At 42.3% G+C, this 19,439-nt stretch overlaps 1 protein-coding gene across 2 annotated transcripts; it reads left to right on the top strand.

Moving 5' to 3' along the window:
• Positions 1-102: 102 nt before the first annotated feature.
• LOC139382401 (vacuole membrane protein 1-like) lies at positions 103-18,939 on the top strand. Of its 2 annotated transcripts, none has more exons than XM_071126413.1 (12): positions 103-183; positions 794-877; positions 1,310-1,442; positions 1,578-1,668; positions 2,671-2,781; positions 9,125-9,292; positions 9,632-9,763; positions 13,567-13,647; positions 15,009-15,125; positions 15,689-15,750; positions 17,882-17,984; positions 18,121-18,939. In XM_071126413.1, exons 2-12 carry the CDS (start codon positions 802-804, stop codon positions 18,271-18,273), a joined length of 1,227 nt encoding a protein of 408 aa, XP_070982514.1. In that variant the 5' UTR covers positions 103-183; positions 794-801; the 3' UTR covers positions 18,274-18,939. The 2 variants fall into 2 exon arrangements, with proteins under 2 accessions (XP_070982514.1, XP_070982515.1); XM_071126414.1 differs by having other exon boundaries at positions 144-183; positions 724-877.
• The last annotated feature ends 500 nt before the right edge of the window (positions 18,940-19,439 follow it).

Genomic DNA, 19,439 nt, shown 5'->3' with positions numbered 1-19,439 from the left:
GCAACTCTACGTTCAATTGCACAACATTTTTTTTCAGTAACAGTAATGCAATTATCACGTATGAATATGCAGAAACCAATTCAATATTGATGAATATATAATAATGTAAAGAGGACCTTTACTTGGAAGGAAATGTTTTGCCCGGAAGTGATTGCCACGGCTTCAGGAAGAAGACGCTCTGGGGTATGAGCTTGTTTCATTCAATTTGTGTGACCTAACAAATTCATCTTTGTTTATAGTATGTAACATTTTCGACTGTGAAACGTTTTGACATTATAGTATTTTACGTCTCAAGACAACAACCGAAGTAGCTTGATCCAAACATATTTCAATGGTTGTAGCCTATATTTCCCAGTGTCGCTACTACCAAGCTAACGTCACCTTGTTAACTTGCTACGTGAACATGCAATAGGTTACTGTAGTTTATAATTCATAGTTATAAACATTGAACAATTGTAGTAAACCAGTTATGTTTATATTAACTCACGCCCGCTAGCTAGCTATTACACACTTTACTTCCTAGCTAGTTAACGAGAACCCAAGGTGGTTTACACAGCCGGTCAATGTAATCCAATGGAGTTGGAGTCGTGAATAAAGGTTACTTGCCATCAGCTGTTTTGTTAGCATGCATGCCGGTTAGTTAACTAACGTTAGCGCGTGGGAGATGTTGCCACTAATTGTCAGTCAGTGACAAGTAATAACTAACTAATGCTCTTCCTACAGTTGATATAGGCCAAAACCCAATACAACATATTTGCTGGTCATGTGTTTGTGTTTTCTGGTCGATTCAAAGTGAATGAGATGGCGACGAATGAGGCAAGCTGTGAACAACCACAGAAGCGAGGAACCAAAGACAAACCGAATGGATATTTTGCAGGTTGGTTGTGAAACTTCTCCAAGTGAACCAGCATTAGCCTGTGTTTATGGAAAATAGATTAACAATTTTATCAAGGAAGGAGAAGGGTTGTGTTGCTAAAGGTATGCAGCAATGCACAAATTGTTATCTTGGGAATTCTTCTTACAACGTTACAGTATTGCCAGAATGGTTCCCAAACAGTTGTGTACTTATTAATTCCATAGTTTAGAAAAAACTAAATAATTATACATGATTCAAAGGTCTAGACTAGTGAACTCCACCATTTGCTAGTGTTATGTTCCTACTTAGGCCTAGACAAAGTGACATGACTTTATCAAAGGCTTATGCTAGCCTATGTCCATCAAATTAAGGGGATATTGTTATGGCTTTTTTTGATACTAGGCTACTTTTATAGATTAATCTGACCTCACGTGTGTGCTCCTGTATCTACAGACTCTGTGGTCAGTGAGAGGAGGCAGAAAGATAGGGAGGAGCGTCTCGCTCTGGTGCTGTGGAGGCGGCCTATCATCACACTACACTACTTCCTCCTGGAAACCTTCATCACACTAAAGGAGTGGACATTAAAGTAAACCACCACTACTTGACAGTAAAACTAGAAACCAACTGATTAGTTGAAAGCTGTCTCAGTTCTGTTGTGTTTAAAGTAACACTCTACCAGTCTAGCCATTTGGTAGATTGTTCCACTTCTTCCCCTCTGCAGGTTATGGCGACGAAGGGGGACAGTGTTCTTGTTCCTGGTGTTGTGTTCACTCTTCTCCCTTGCCTACTCCACTGAGGGAGCACACCAGAAGGTAAGGAAGGAGATAAACAAACTCATCTCTGTAATTCATTTATTTGGGATGGTTAAAGATAAGTAACTGTTTATTCAGATGCACTGCATTCCTGGAGGAAAGGTCACCTGAGAAGATGTTGTGCGATATTTTTTTACTTGATGCTCAGGCCAGTACTTTGGATGTTTCTTAGCCAATGTGTTACTATTGTGTAAATTGTTCACATTTCCTAATTTTCCATTACTATCCTTGGCATAGTTGAAGTCGGAAGTTTACATACTTAGGTTGGAGTCATCAAAACCCGTTTTTCATCCACTCCACGTACTTTGGTGAGAAAAGTGCAAATCGATCCCAGAAGAACAGCAAAGGACCTTGTGAAGATGTGGGAGGAAACAGGTACAAAAGTATCTATATCCACAGTAAAATGAGTCCTGAAAGGCCGCTCAGCAAGGAAGAAGCCACTGCTCCAAAACCGCCATAAAATAGCCAGACTACGGTTTGCAACTGCACATGGGGACAAAGATTGTACTTTTTGGAGAATTGTCCTCTGGTCTAATGAAACAAAAATAGAACTGTTTGGTCATAATGACCATCGTTATGTTTGGAGGAAAAAGGGTGAGGCTTGCAAGCCGAAGAACACCATCCCAACTGTGAAGCACGGGGGTGGCAGCATCATGTTGTAGGGGTGCATTGCTGCATGAGGGACTGGTGCACTTCACAAAATAGATGGCTTCATGAGGAAGGAAAATTATGTGGATATATTGAAGCAACATCACAAGACATTAGTCAGGAAGTTAAAGCTTGGTCGCAAATGGGTCTTCCAAATGGATATGGAATTGTGAAAAACCGAGTTTAAATGTATTTGGCTAAGGTGTATGTAAACTTCCGACTTCAACTGTAGGTCTCCAATGTTTTCTCCTAAGGATAAATGTCTTGTGAAGTCGTGTGTTATTGCTCTTTGTCCATGCAAAAGCCTAAAGCTCTCTCTACTCTCTCCCCCCTCCTGTCTATTCTCATCTGCAGTATGTGCAGTACCTGGAGAAGAGGTTCCTGTGGTGTGCCTACTGGGTAGGTTTGGGCATCTTGTCCTCAGTAGGCCTTGGGACTGGCCTGCATACCTTCCTACTATACCTGGTAAGTAAGAGAACCACCCTTCCCTTGTCTGTCAGTAGTGACATAAAAAATGTAAGCTAACTTATCTCACTCAGACATTGGAAAAGCCTGCTGTATCTCGGTAAATCAAATATAAGTATTTGTCACGTGCGCTGAATACAGCAGGTTTAGACCTTACAGTGAAATGCTTACTTACAGACTCTAACCAATAGTGCAAAAAAAGGTATTAGGTGAACAATGGGTAGGTAAAGAAATAAAACAACCGTAAAAAGACGGGCTACATACAGACACCGGTTAGTCAGGCTGATTGAGGTAGTATGTAGATATGGTTAAAGTGACTATGCATATATGATGAACAGAGTAGCAGTAAAAGAGGGGTTGGTGGGTGGGACACAATGCAGATAGCCCGGTTGGCCAATGTGCGGGAGCACTGGTTGGTCGGCCCAATTGAGGACGTATGTACATGAATGTATAGTTAAAGTGACTGCATATATGATAAACGGAGAGTAGCAGCAGCGTGTAAAAAAAGGGGTTGGGGGGGCACACAATGCAAATAGTTCGGGTAGGCATTTGATTACAAGTTCAGGAGTCTTATGGCTTGGGGGTAAAAACTGCTGAGAAAGCTTTTTGTCCTACACTTGGCACTCTGGTACTGCTTGCCATGCAGTAGTAGAGAGAACAGTCTATGGCTGGGGTCTTTGGCAATTTTTAGGGCCTTCCTCTGACACCGCCTGGTATAGAGGTCCTGGAGGGCAGGCAGCTTAGCCCCCGTGATGTACTGGGCCGTACGCACTACCCTCTGTAGTGCCTTGCGGTCAGAGGCTGAGCAATTGCCGTACCAGGCAGTAATGCAACCAGGATGCTCTCGATGTTGTAGCTGTAGACCCTTTTGAGGATCTCAGGACCCATGCCAAATCTTTTTAGTTTCCTGAGGGGCTATAGGCTTTGTCGTGCCTTCTTCACGACTGTCTTGGTGTGTTAGGACCATTCTAGTTTGTTGTTGATGTGGACACCAAGGAACTTGAAAGCTCTCAACCTGCTCCACTACAGCCCCGTCGATGAGAATGGAGGCGTGCTCGGTCCTCTTTTTCCTGTAGTCCACAATAGTATTTACTTTTTTTTCTGAGAACGCTGGTACAGTATGTGACTTTGGATGTTTTTGTGAGCCTGTTAGCGCTGCTTGTTGTTCCATAACTAGCACGATAGACCAACAAAAAAAATGTAGTTGCGGTGAATTGGTTTACAGGCTTGTGCTTGTCCTCTGACCTAGAGGGACACATTTTGTGCACAGGCTATTTCCATCATTTGATTCACCACTGCCAGAAAATTAATACACATCCACAGTTTGTCCAGTGGGTGGCCTCATACATCCTATCTCATTCTTTCAGTGTGTTCAGTTCTCCATAGATCTGGTCCAAATAGAACTGCCATTCACCTCTGGGGCCCAGTTTTTGTATTTGGACTATGTCCAGATAACTTTTGATAAACCGGGCACGAAAGTCTGGGTAGCCATTTGATTAGCTGTTTGGGGGTGGAAGCTATTTAGCTCTTGGACCTAGACTTGGCTCTACGGTGCTGTTTGGTAGCAGGGAGAACCATCTGACTGGGGTGTCTGGAGTCTTTCACAATTTTTAGGGCCTTCCTCTGACACCGCATGGTATAGAGGTCCTGGATGTCAGATGGCTTGGCTCCGATGATGTGCTGGGCTATTTTATTTTTGAATCACTCTGACATTGCTGCAAATGCAATCGAAAATCAAACACTTCATGAGAGCCCTGGCATTCAGTTTGAGGGGAATATGATCACCTGTTGGGAAGCAAGAACCAGCTCCTCATAGCTGGGTGATGCATGGAATGAAATGTGTTCCTGTTAGCCCATGTTGTGCAACATTTCTATAGGCTATGCAATTGTTTTCTCACCCAGTGTTTTAATGGTCTCCATTTAAAAAGAGGACCCAATCAGCTTTCTCTAGACTAGGCTGACTTTATTTCTCAACTATCCTAATATTAAGCACATTGCTTCGCTTTACAACCGGAGTAGCCTACATGGCTGATATGAAAATGAAACGCCTGAAAGTGTCCTCCGTTCACTATTCAAGTGCATATGGATTACATGTTTTTATTTTTCTGCGTCTGTTCCGACAGGTGCTTGATAATGACCCATTCTCAATCGACTAATTTCAGACATTGTTTAGTATACATGTAGACCAGATTAAATTGACAGTGTAATGGGTGAGAATATTGATGCCCGGCGTGTGGAGTCTAAGGCAAATCATTGTCCCATGCATCATGTATCCTAGTCCATAGGCCTATATGTTTTGATAAGGTTTGTATCACAACTAGTGGCCAAATGTCTAAGCATAGCCTTTAGCCTACAGAGTTGTGAAACGTACTTATCATTGCAGTCATTGCACAATCGAGTTTGAAAACAGAGTTTTGACTGGCCAATATTTAAGAGGATCCCAGCCTTCTCGTGCTACTATATTTATTGCTCAACTCTTAAAATGTAATCACATAACTGGTGTAGCTTACCTGGCATATTATAAATGGAACTGAGGGAAGCGCTTCCTCCGTTCGCTATTCAAGTGCAGGCTGCTTTGTTTTTTTTTTGGGGGGGGTGGCTATTCAAAAGAATATATACATTTCACACATGCACAGAGTGTACAAAACATGATTTTTTTAAAAGGAGGCTATTTCATCGCGCACATCCAGCAAATGCATGATTTTATATTTTGATGTGCAACCTGTCAAAATAGGATCTGGAATTATCAGATGTATTTTTGGCTCTTCAGAGTACTTGCCAACATCTTTGTGTGTATTGGCCTATAATCTATAGCCTATTTATCACCTGAGGAAATGGGACCTCAAAGCACTTCGCTAGATTGCGAACTCTAAATATATTATAGCTAGAGTTACGTTCCCCAGTTTCTGTGTTGTGGGTTTGTGTGTATTTCAGGAAATGGCTTGGTTCTAGTTAGGTAAGTTGGTGCTAGTTAGGTAAGGTAGGAGAGGGGGCTCTAACTTTTTTGTTGTTGCTTTGGTTCCGTCCAGCCCCTTTTCCCCAAATTACTGTGTGAAGGAAATAAATTCCCTGTAAATGGTAATATATTCTGCCTCTGTCACCCTTAACCGCACCTGCAGTCACATACCTCTTTCACTCCACGGGGAGTTGGGTGTTGCAGGGTGTTGCGTTCCCTCCGAGAGGTGTGCGTATAGCCATGTAGACTGATTAGCCTACATTTTCTGATAAATTAATCAATGTCCTACAAAAACTTTCCAGCGCTAGGCCTAGGCTACTTGATGTAGGCAAATGGAGTGCTCTGTTCCGCGGGCACATTAAAACTATACTAACTACAGCCTACTCCGGTTGTAAAGTGGTGCCGTGAACTCTATTAAGAGGCGAGAAATAAGTTGACATATGTAAAGAATGTTGTGACTCTCCTTTCAATAACTATACTGAACAAAAATATAAACGCAACATGCAACAATTTCAAATGTTACGGAGTTGGTTCACATTAGGAAATCAGTCAATTGAAAATAATTTAGGCCCTAATCTATGGATTTCACATGACTGGGAGTACAGATATGCAGCTGTTCGTTAGATACCTTTTTAAAAACAAAGGTAGGGGAGTGGATCAGAAAACCAGTCAATATTTAGTTTACCACCATTTGCCTTATGTAGCACGACATCTCCGTCAGAGTGGATCAGACTGATTGTGGAACGTTGGCCCACTCTTCAATGGCTGTGCGAAGTTGCTGGATATTGGCGGGAACTGGAACGTGCTGTTGATCCAGACTTGCTCAATCGGTGACATGTCTGTAGTATGCAGGCCATGGAAGAACTGGGAATTGTGTACAGATCCTTGCGACATGCTGTGCATTATCATGCTGAAACATGAGGTGATGGTGGCAGATGAATGGCACGACAATAGGCCTCAGGATCTCATCATGGTATCTCTGTGCATTCAAATTGCCATCAATAAAATACAATTGTATTCATTGTGTGTCGCTTATGCCTGCCTGTACCATAACCCCACCACCACGGGGCACTCTGTTCACAACATTGACAACAGCAAACTGCTTGCCCACACAGCACCATACACATGGTCTGCGGTTGTAAGTTCAGTTGGACGTACTGCTAAATTCTCTAAAACTACGGTTGGAGGCAGCTTAGAGAAATTACCATTAAATTACCATATCTGGCAACATCTCTGGTTGACAATCCTGCAGTCAGCATGCCAGTTGCACGCTCCCTCAACATGATGAATGATCATGCTGTTTTAATCAGCTTCTTGATATGCCATACCTGTGAGGTGTGTGGATTATTTTGGCAAATGAGAAATGCTCACTAATAGAGATTTAAACAAATTTGTGCCCAAAATATTTGTATTTTTTTTGTGCGTAAGTAACATTTTGGGGATCTTTTTATTTCAGCTCATGAAACATGGGACCAACACTTCACTTTTTGCGCTAATATTTTTGTTCAGTGTAGAACCACAGTTGCATTGAACTCCGCAATATTTTGAGCAACGGTCATGCATTGCATTTGGAAAGTATTCAGACCCTTTCCCTTTTTCCACATTTTATGTTACAGCCTTATTCTAAAATGGATTCAATAAAAACATTTCCTCATCAATCTACACACACACTACCCCATAATGACAAAGTGAAAACAAGTTATTTTAAATTTGGCAACATTTTATGAATAAAATAAACTATGTAAATGTGATAAGCATTTAGACCCTTAGCTATGAGACTCGAAGTTGAGCGCCAGTGCATCCCGTTTCCATTGATCATCCTTGATGTTTTTATATCTTGATTGGAGTCCACTGTGGTAAATTCAATTGATTGGACATGATTTCGGAAGGTCTGTCTATATAAGGTCCCACATTAGACAGTGCATGTCAGAGCAAGAACCAAGCCATGAGGTCGAAAGAATTGTCCCTAGAGCTCCGAGAGAGGATTGTCAAGGCACAGATCCAAAAAATGTCTGCAGCATTGAAGGTCCCCAAGAACACAGTGGCCTCCATCATTCTTAAATGGAGGAAGTTTGGAACCACCAAGACTCTTAACTAAAGCTGGATGCCCAGATAACCTAAGAAATCATGGGAGTAGAGTCTTGGTCAGGGAGGTAACCAAAAACCCGAATGTCCCTCTGACAGAGCTCAAGAGTTCTTCTGTGGAGATGGAAGGACAACCATCTCTGCAGCACTCCACCAAATCAGGCCTTTATGGTAGTGGCCAGACGGAAGCCACTCAGTAAATGCCACATGACAGCCTGCTTGAAGTTTTGCTAAAAGGCACTTAAAGTACTCAGACCATGAGAAACGAGCTTCTCTGGTCTGATGAAACCAAGATTGAACTCCTTGGCCTGAATGCCAAGCGTCACGTCTGGAGGAAACCTGGCACCATCCCTACAGTGAGCATGGTGGTGGCAGCATGCTTGTGATGTTTTTCAGTGGCAGGGACTGGGAGACTATTCAGGATCAAGGGAAAGATGAACAGAGCAAAGTACAGAGATCCTTGATGGAAAAACTGTTCCAGAGCGCTCAGGACCTCAGACTGGGATCAAGGTTCACCTTCCAACAGGACAATGACCCTAAGCACACAGCAAAGACAACGCAGGAGTGGCTTGGGGACAAGTCTCGAATGTCCTTGAGTGGCCCAGCCAGAGCCCGGACTTGAACCCGATCGAACATCTCTGGAGAGACCTGAAAATAGCTGTGCAGTAACCTGACAGAACTTGAGAGGATCTGCAGAGAACAATGGGAGAAACTCACCAAATTAAAGGTGTGCCAAGCTTGTCACGTCAAACCCAAGAAAACTTGAGGCTGTAGTCACTGCCAAATGTGCTTCAACAAAGTACTGAGTAAAGGGTTTGAATACTTATGTAAATGTGATATTTTTTATTTTTACATTATCAACAAAACAAACTTTTTGCTTTGTCATGAGGTATTGTGTGTAGATTGAGGGGGTAAAAACAATTAAATCAATTTCAGATTAAGGCTGTAACGTAACAATGTGGATATTGTCAAGTGGTCTGAATACTTTCCAAATGCACTGTTTTTTTCTTGTGCTTCTCAGAATACATCGCTCCCTCCTCCGTGCGCACAGTGGGGCGAGGGAGTGAGTCGGCAGCCGGCAGGGACCAACAATGCGTAGGCTATTACTGTTGTTCTAAAACTATTATTTGGTCAATCTATATGAAGGTTGTGTAGCAAAATCACAGAATTACCAATGTAAGCAAAATGCTTCGGTAAGAAGGCGATGTCTGTCATTTTTGGTTTATCATCCCAGCTCTAGTGTGTCGCAACTGTCCATATTCAGTTGAATTAAGGAATGCCCATCCATCCTCTGGCTCTCAGGGTCCACACATAGCATCAGTCACCCTGGCTGCGTACGAGTGTGGTTCTACAGACTTCCCCGAGCCCCCGTACCCAGACCAGATCATCTGCCCAGAGGCAGGAGGAATGGAGGGCAGCATCTCACTCTGGTCCATCATCTCAAAGGTCCGGCTGGAGGCCTGTATGTGGGTGAGGAAACATGTCTTTATTCAACTAAAGTCTAGGTTCATCGTTCTAGTGAACTCTGTGGGGCGGTTTCCTGGGCACAGATTAAGCCTTGTCCTGGACAACAAAAAACACACGCTTAATGGATAATGTCCATTAAAAAGTGTTTTATTTTGAAATTGTCCAGGACTTAATCTGTTCCTTGGGAAACCAGTCCTTTTGGGTTTAGAACAATAAGGGCATCTTTAGTGCTCAACATTGGTTCACATCACGTCTCCTCAACTATGACATCCACCATAGAGCTATGCCTGACTCTGGTGTGAATCAGTGCTAAGCTAACCCAGTGTGTGACTGTCTCTCCAGGGTGCAGGCACAGCCATTGGGGAGTTGCCGCCCTACTTCATGGCTCGAGCGGCCAGGCTATCTGGAGCAGACCCAGATGACGAAGACTATGAGGAGTTTGAGGAGATGCTGGGGCAGGCAGAGACTGCTCAGGTGAGTGGGGGACTCTGTTTTCCCCTCTGAGTGTAGTAGCCTGCCCCTTGAATGCCCCATTCCATCTAAATCTGTGGAGTCCTAAATACTCTCATTCAGTCTTTGATTTTTGGGTTTGACTCTACTTAACTGTCATCACTATCTACTGACTTCTCTATCTGGCCTGTGATTGGCCTCCAGTTATCACATGACTTCTCTGAAAGCCCCTCCCACCATTTCCAGTAAGGTCATTGCTAGTGGAGTGAGTCACGGTGAAACAAGCTCGCCTGTAATCATCCCAGAGGCATTTATTTTCATGATCCTTTCATTTGAGGGACAGGCAATGTGAACAGGCTACTGACAACATGACTGCCCCTTTGGGGGGGGGGGGGGGTGTACACAGTGCATTCGGAAAGTATTCAGACCCCTTGACCTTTTCCACATTGTCACGTTACAGCCTTATTCTAACATTGATGAGGGGGAAAAAATGATTGATTCTATCTACACAATGGCAAAGCAGAAATAGGTTTTTAGAGATGTTTGCAAATATTTTGTGTCTTTACTTCATTAATCTGATGACTATCATTTAATCAAATGTTTAATTGTTGCTAGATTTAAATAAAAAAAAGTCTTATTTTTTTAATCATGTAATAAATGAACTCCATTAGGATTTGGGGCATCATGGAACAAGTTGTTTAGCATTACCATCTCCCGAATTAAACTGTAAAGGTCTTTAACTATAACATCGATAAACAGTCATCTTATTAATCATTACCTCTTATCAAATATTCATTCTAAACAATCGTGACCTTGGATCTGCAAAAAAAAACAGCTTTACGCATTATTCAGTACTACACATTGGTTGAATCATTTTATTTATTATCTAACTATATTATAGCACAGAATACACACACTTATGAGACAAAGCTCCCTAGTGGGCTGAAAGATATGATGGCTTGTTACAACATAATGGAGAGGGTGGGGGGGAGAAAAAGGCACACTTATCGTCGATTTCAGATTTCCTAAAAAAGTTAAATTATTTGGTCCATCCAGTTTTTAATAACATCACAAAATGGAAAGCAATATTACATTCATTTTCCATAGTTTCCCACTGACCATTTCCCACATCATTATGTTAGAAATAGCGTTCCGTTGTTCACTTTCTGGATGTTAGGCGGGCAAAAGTTCCTGAACAGACATTCCTTTGGTTGATACTAAAGAGCAAGAGAGCCCACTCGGACTTCATTTAGCTGTCACCCCCTTGCGGGTGCGAGAGGGTTTGGTTATTGTCAGCCATTGTCAAGCTGCTCTGACCCATTGTGATCCTCACAGGACAGTCATTACAAATAATTAAAAACACATCATATTTACATAGTGGGGCAAAAAAGTATTTAGTCAGCCACCAATTGTGCAAGTTCTCCCACTTAAAAATATGAGAGAGGCCTGTAATGTTCATCATAGGTACACTTCAACTATGACAGACAAAATCAGAAAAAAAATCCAGAAAATCCCGTAGGATTTTTAATGAATTTATTTGCAAATTATGGTGGAAAATAAGTATTTGGTCACCTACAAACAAGCAAGATTTCTGGCTCTCACAGACCTGTAACTTCTTCTTTAAGAGGCTCCTCTGTCCTCCACTCATTACCTGTATTAATTGAACTTGTTATCAGTATAAAAGACACCTGTCCACAACCTCAAACAGTCACACTCCAAACTCCACTATGGCCAAGACCAAAGAGCTGTCAAAGGACACCAGAGACAAAATTGTAGACCTGCACCAGGCTGGGAAGACTGAATCTGCAATAGGTAAGCAGCTTGGTTTGGAGAAATCAACTGTGGGAGCAATTATTAGGAAATGGAAGACATACAAGACCACTGATATTCTCCCTCGATCTGGGGCTCCACGCAAGATCTTACCCCGTGGGGTCAAAATGATCACAAGAACGGTGAGCAAAAATCCCAGAACCACACGGGGGGACCTAGTGAATGACCTGCAGAGAACTGGGACCAAAGTAACAAAGCCTACCATCAGTAACACACTACGCCGCCAGGGACTCAAATCCTGCAGTGCCAGACGTGTCCCTCTGCTTAAGCCAGTACATGTCCAGGCCCGTCTGAAGTTTGCTAGAGAGCATTTGGATGATCCAGAAGAAGATTGGGAGAATGTCATATGGTCAGATGAAACCTGGGCCAAAAGGACATTCAGAGACTTGGCCCGAAGCCACTCCTGCGTTGTCTTGGCTGTGTGCTTAGGGTCATTGTCCTGTTGGAAGGTAACCTTCGCCCCAGTCTGAGGTCCTGAGCACTCTGGAGCAGCGATCTCTGTACTTTTCTCCGTTCATCTTTCCCTCGATCCTGACTAGTCTCCCAGTCCCTGCCTCTGAAAAACATACCCACAGCATGATGCTGCCACCACCATGCTTCACCATAGGGATGGTGCCAGGTTTCACCAGACGTGACACTTGGCATTCAGCCAACAGAGTTCAGTCTTGGTTTCATCAAACTAGAGAATCTTGTTTGTCATGGTCTGAGAGTCTTTTAGGTGCCTTTTTGGCACACACCAAGCGGGCTGTCATGTGCCTTTTACTGAGGAGCGGCTTCCATCTGGCCACTCTACCATAAAGGCCTGATTTGGTGGAGTGCTGCAGAGATGGTTGTCCTTCTGGAAGGTTCTCCCATCTGCACAGAGGAACTCTAGGGCTCTGTCAGTGACAATCAGGTTCTTGGTCACCTCCCTGACCAAGGCCTTTCTCCCCTGATTGCTCAGATCTAGGAAGAGTCTTGGTGGTTCCAAACCTCTTCCATTTAAGAATGATGGAGGCCTCTGTGTTCTTGGGAACCTTCAATGCTGTAGAATTTTTTTGGGATCTGGGCCTTGACAATCATGTCTCTGAGCGCTACGGACAATTCCTCTCCCCTCATGGCATGGTTTTTGCTCTGACATGCACTGTCAACTGTGAGACCTTATATAGACAGTTGTGTGCCTCTCCAAATCATGTCCAACAAATTGAATTTACCACAGGCGGACGCCAATCAAGTTGTTAGAAACATCTCAAGGATGATCAATGGAAACAGGATGCACCTGAGCTCAATTTCAAGTCATGGCAAAGGGTCTGAATTATTATGTAAATAAGGTATTTCTGTAGAGACCTGAAAATAGCTGTGCAGCAATGCTCCCCATCCAACCTGACAGAGCTTGAGAGCATCTGCAGAGAAGAATGGAAGAAACTCTCCAAATAAAGGTGTGCCAAGCTTGTAGAGTCATACCCAAGAAGAGTTGAGGATGTTATCGTTGTCAAAGGTGCTTCAACAAATACTGAGTGAAGGGTCTGAATAGTTATGTTAATTATTTTTTTTTTTATATATATATACATTTGCAAATCTAAACCTGTTTTTGCTTTGTCATTATGGGGTATTGTGTGTAGATTGAAGGGATTAAAACAATTTACTACATTTTAGAATAAGGCTGTAACATAACAAAATGTTTATTTTTTCACCCTCAACATGAAACCACAATATTTCACCCCCCTTTGTAGTGTGTATCAATCAGATCAAATGAGTTCAATAGCTCTCTGCCAACAACTCTTGTCTTGGATTTTTACCAGAGCTGCTAAAATAGATCAAAGGAAAAGATAATAGCCCGTCTGATAGCATTTGCTATACCACATGAATTCTTTATCAAGTAACTCCTTTTTCAGAATTACATTCGACTTTTGTTTTTTATTTTGGTTATACTGTATCATTATTGATATTATTGTAGAAGTTGTTTAATGTGTGAAGCATAAATTTATATTTGATTGTAAACTGAATTATGTTTTCAGGATTTTGTTACTCGAGCAAAACTGGGAGTTCAGAACATGGTGCAGAAAGTGGGATTCTTTGGGATTCTAGCCTGTGCCTCGGTAAATCCAAAACTACATCGCAGGCAACCTTTTGACTTGACTTGCACTCTTATCTTATACTGTTTTAAAGTTTAGGCCTTTATTATTAAAGCGCATCACTGAATATTGTACACTCATGGCCGAAAGTATGTGGACACCCCTTCCAATTAGTGGATTCAGCTATTTCAGCCACACCGTTGCTAACAGGTGTACATCACACAACCATGCACTCTCCATAGACAAACATTGGCAGTATAATGGCCCGTACTGAAGAGCTGTGACTTTAAACGTGGCACCGTCATTTGATGCCACTTTTCCAACAAGTCAGTTCATCAAATTTCTACCATGCTAGAGCTACCCCAATCAACTGTAAGTGCTGGTATTGTGAAGTGGAAACGTCAGGAGCAACAACAACTCAGCCGTGAAGTGGTAGGCCACAGAACGGGACTGCTGAAGTGCGTAGCTCGTAATAATTGCCTGTCCTTGGTTGCAACACTCACTACTGTATTCCAAACTGCCTCTGGAAGCAACGTCTGCAGCAATAACTGTTCATCGGGAGATTCATGAATTTGGTTTCCATGGCTGAACACAAGCCTAAGATCACTATGCGCAATGCCAAGCATCGGCTTGAGTGGTGTAAAGCTTGCTGCCTATGGATTCTGGAGCAGTGAAAACGCTTTCTGGAGTGATGAATCACGCTTCACCATCTGGCAGTTCCGACGGACGAATCTGGGTTTGGCGGATGCCAGGGGAACGCTACTTGCCCCAATGCATAGTGCCAACTGTCAAGTTTGGTGGAGGAATAATGGTCTCTGGCTGTTTTTCATGGTTCAGGCTAGGCCCCTTAGTCCCAGTGAAGGGAAATCTTAACGTTACACCATACAATGACATTCTAGACGATTCTGTGCTTCCAACAAGTGGCAACAGTTTGGGGAAGGCCCTTTCCTGTTTCAGCATGAGAATGCCACCATGCACAAAGCAAGTTCCATTCAGAAAAGGTTTGTCGAGATCGGTGTGGATCTCAACCCATCAAACACTTTTGGGATGAATTGGAACACTGACTGTGAGCCAGGTCTAATCGCCCAACATCAGTGCCCGACCTCACTAATACTCTTGTGTGAATGGAAGCAAATCCCTGCAGAAATGTTCTAACATCTAGCGGAAAGCCGTCCCAGAAGAGTGGAGGCAGTTAGAGCAGCAAAGGGGGGACCAACTCCATATTAATGCCCATGATTTTGGAATGAGTTGTTTGACGAGCAGGGGTCCACATACTTTTGGCCATGTAGTGTATGTTTGTTACAATGAAGTTATGACAATGAAGGTAGAATTCGAATGCACTCTATTACAGAATATATTTTGACATGTTAAGACCTGTCTTTCAGATCCCTAATCCTCTGTTTGACCTTGCTGGTATAACATGTGGCCACTTCCTGGTACCATTTTGGACCTTCTTTGGAGCGACTCTTATTGGGAAAGCCATCATCAAGATGCACATACAAGTAAATATTTTAGTTGTACTTAACAATTATACATGGACATTGTCTGAATATTTTCTGTTGACTGTAATTCTGTGTTTTTGAAGTACTTTTAGTGCTGCTATTGAAGACCATTCCAGATGAAATGAGTATGGAGAGCTCTTTAATGAGAACCATTGCTTTTTGTAAACCAGATCAAACTCTTAGTTTTCGGCTGTATTGTTGAGTCTGCCACGGTGACTAATCTACTCCCAGACGGTGCGAGACTGACTGTGTCTCTGTGAGTTGTGGTGGTGAGAGCTGAGCAGTCTAACCAGACCAATCCATCTGTGGTACCAGCCAGTGATCTCACCAGTTCTGACAAAGCCCTCCAGGGTTGAGGAGGACCAGGGTCCGGGGGATGCTTTGTTTTTTTCTCCTCAGACATCAAGGGTCTTTTACTGTCCAGACTTGGCTGGGACGGCATGTGTCACCGTGTTCAAAGCAGACATACAGCAGACACCCCACCTCGGTGCAGATGATGACTCAGGTTTTCACTGTGTCTGTCTGAGACTGATCAGTTGATTAATTAATTTGTCTCCCCACAGAAACTGTTTGTTATCATAACGTTCAGCAAGCACATAGTGGAACAGATGGTGTCTCTGATCGGGTGAGTATGTGTCTTTGTTAATGTATGCGTATAGATGAAGAGAGGTGCTTTGCCCGGTTAGCATCCTTCCTCTGTGCTTTAATGGGGGCAGGGCTCCACACTTTTTGTTTGTCCTTTTGTTACGTAATAATCCCATCACAATATCAAACAAATACTCGGATCAGAATTGGATCAGAGGCCAAAGTTGGAATAATATTCTAATCTGTTTTTAATCTACATTTTCAAAAAAGCCTATATGTCAAAGTGTATGTGATATGCATGTTGGGATGAGTTGGACCACAGAGAGAAGGAAAAGCAACCAACAAGTGCTCAGCATATGTGGGAACTACATCAAGACGGTTGGAAAAGCATTCCAGGTGTAGCTGGTTGAGAGAATGCTAAGAGTTTGCAAAGCTGTCATCAAGGCAAATGGTGGCTACTTTGAAGAATCTCAAATATAAAATATATTTTGATTTGTTTAACACTTTGGGTTACTACATGACTCCATGTATTATTTCATAGTTGATGTCTTCACTATTATTCGACAATGTAGAAAATTAAAAAAACATCTATATATAGAAAAACCCTGGAGTGAGTAGGTGTCCAAACATTTGACTGATACTGTATTTGTGCAGCGGTTGTATGAATTTAGGATTATACGTTTGAAACCAGTTTTGCTGATGGTTTGATCATTCTCATTCTGAACAAATGGCATCAAAAGCAGAACCTCAAAGTCAGATGTGTGTTTTGCCCCCTCCATTAAGGGTATTTCCCTTACACAGAAACTAATCCCCCACATAGGTGGTCAGCCAGCCTTGTGGGGTCTTCTCAGATGGAATGTCTTCTGTTCTGACTCACAGCAGTTTAGCTTTGACTGCACCAGAATCTTCTCGACAGCAGCAGGGAAACAAAATAACTGCAGGGTTTATAAGAACAATAAATCACTTCCATATTGCACATCTAACAACTTCCTTGGCTTTTACTTCTCACAATTTTTTTTAATCATTAACAAATCTAATTTAAAATCGTACTCGCAACTAATGATTTTATTTAACTGTGCAAGTCGAACAAATTCTTATTTACAATGACGGCCTACCCCGGCCAAACCCTCCCCTAACCCGGACGATGCTGGGCCAATTGTGAGCCGCCCTATCAGTTTATAGTGCCGTCTTATTCACAGTTAAAATTACTTTAATGAGAAAGAACTTGCTTGCTACCATTGCAATTGACTGGTCTGACTCGCTATGAGGTTACACTGGTGCTTGAATGCTGAATTGGGACTTTTTGTAATTGCAGCAGTTTGTGTCAGTCAGTTAGCCTGGGAATGGGCTTGCCATATCCCTTTCTTAAGATCAGCGATTACAGTTAACTGTAACTTTTCTACTCCTGATAGTAAATAGTCTTGAAATGGTTTAGTCAAGTTTTAAATGTGGAAGTTTATATTAACACCTGAATTAAAACTAAACTCTGTATCCATATTTATATTCTATTTAAATATGGTTGTGATACATTGATTAGACTATACCAATTATTGTTGGTATAGTGCAGTCAACTACAAATGATTGTGGATTTATTAAGGTACAAGTTATAGTACCTCATGGTCTGAGGGTTCTCTTCCAATCAAATTGTCTGCATTCTCTAACTATAATCTTAAGAGCACCTATGAACTGGGTGACCCACAGTGATCTAATCCTTTGCGCTCTCTCCCATATATGGACAGTCATATTGATGAACACGCCTAGTTTGTTCTGTTTCCACCCATAAGGCTGTGATGACAGCATTTTGAGTCACTTCCTGGTTATTGGGCTCAGACTGGTTTCCTATAGGAACCTCCGGGATAAATAAGAACGATGGGGAGGACTGCCTCACTTCATTCTGCTGCGTGCTCCCAGCAACTACACTTGCAGTGTGAACTCCCAGCTAGAGGCCTAACTAGAAATGCATAGGAAATGGAACTCTCAACATCCTGAGCAATGGACTGTTCTCTTTAAACCCTGGTCCTATGGCCCAAGGGTTCCCTCTCCACAGCCTAATTATTTTACCATGTGAAGGGATACTGCTGGTATGGTAAGTATAATCATGTCTTTGCCTCTCTCTTCCCCTCCTCGCATCTCCCCTGCCTGTGGATGTCCTTGCCCTGCCACTGTGTCAGGTCTCTGCCGAGGGTAGGTCCCTCCATACAGAAGCCCTTCAGTGAGTACCTGGAGGCGCAGAGGAGTAAACTCCACCACCACACCGGAGAAGGCACCCCGGCGGTAAGAGCACTACTACCATCATCCATCCTTTCTATGTTGAGACAAAGCATGTGATTTTATTGATTGGCAAGATTATACAAATTTTAATGTGTTAGTGTCCATAGAGTAATATTCCTCTGTATGCATGTCTCTGCAGAGTGAGAACTGGCTGTCGTGGGTCTTTGAGAAGGTGGTTCTGGTCATGGTCTGTTACTTTATCTTCTCTATCATCAACTCCATGGCTCAGAGCTACGCCAAGCGACGACAACGAAGTCAGCAGCAGCGATACTCTGAGGAGAAAACCAAGTGACGAGACTCTTGAGTCCCTCAGCTCTGATCACAAACTAACCTCGCCCTCTTCCATTCTTAAGAGGCTGAACTGACACTATTCTGTGTTTGCTTATGTGCTGTTTGTTTGTCCCTCTTATGGTTTTGTAGTTTCCCCTCCATTTGTGTAACTTGTATGATTTTAATAATATAATGATAGGATATGAGCAGTGAAGCAGCAGTTGGATGTCAACTTTTTGCTGGCAGCTATACCAGCTGCGATGCCTTATGCAAGGTGGAGGGTCCTACTTCCATTGAACACAGTTCTTAATCACGACTTGATTTGTACATTTTTCACTGTATGGATGGACTCTATGATGCTAAGGATGTTTTCAGGGTTACATTTTTCTTGCGTTTTTGTCCTGTTGATCAGAAATAGGCCATCTGTCATTCGCGTTTCTTGGATTTGTTTGAAATTCAAGTTTGCAATTGGAAATAGCAATATCAAGTCGTCTCAACATGTTATTGATAGTTTGCACATCCTGGAAATATTTTTTGGGCGGTATGTATGCACATGCATTTAGAATGATCTGGACAAACTAACTTGAACCAAAACAGAACTTACATTACACTCGGCTAACTTGGTGTTATTTTTATTCTGTACATTTACTGAGTCTTTGATCAGAATGTATAAAATGCCTAAATCATTTCTTGTTTCCATGTCTGAGTTTTTCCATCTATTTTACTTATTGTAGGTCTAACTATGTAAACAATTGCTCCCATTCTTGTAAGCTTGCCCCATGTTATTGTATAAAGCATCTTCTACTGTTGAGTTAATGATGCTTAGGCAATCAGACCACCAGGACAGGAAAAAATGCTTGAATCTCTGAGAACTAACATCCAAAAGGTAAGTGTCAAGATTCTCCAATAGCAATCCGGATGCTTTTTTAAATTTGTAAAAATGTATTTAAAAAAATCTTATGGAAAATATGGAGTTGGTATGTTGTAATTAGAAACTATATATATCTCATGGCTTAATGTTTTAAATAAAGCAATGCTTATTGTCCTGTGGCAATGAGTTTCCTGAAGCTGGTTTGTACAGACTTGGTCCTGGTTGTTGCAGGTGTTGTACTCCATCTCCCATCCTGTCAGATAGCTTATCAGACTGGTGTTGACTGTTTGAATCGCATGGCGACAACGGTCTGTAAG

Source organism: Oncorhynchus clarkii, chromosome 24 (assembly GCF_045791955.1).
Source record: "Oncorhynchus clarkii lewisi isolate Uvic-CL-2024 chromosome 24, UVic_Ocla_1.0, whole genome shotgun sequence".
Taxonomy (NCBI): domain Eukaryota; kingdom Metazoa; phylum Chordata; class Actinopteri; order Salmoniformes; family Salmonidae; genus Oncorhynchus; species Oncorhynchus clarkii.
The sequence above is the reverse complement of the archived record's forward strand: the minus strand, read 5'-3'. Positions and strand labels throughout refer to the sequence as shown.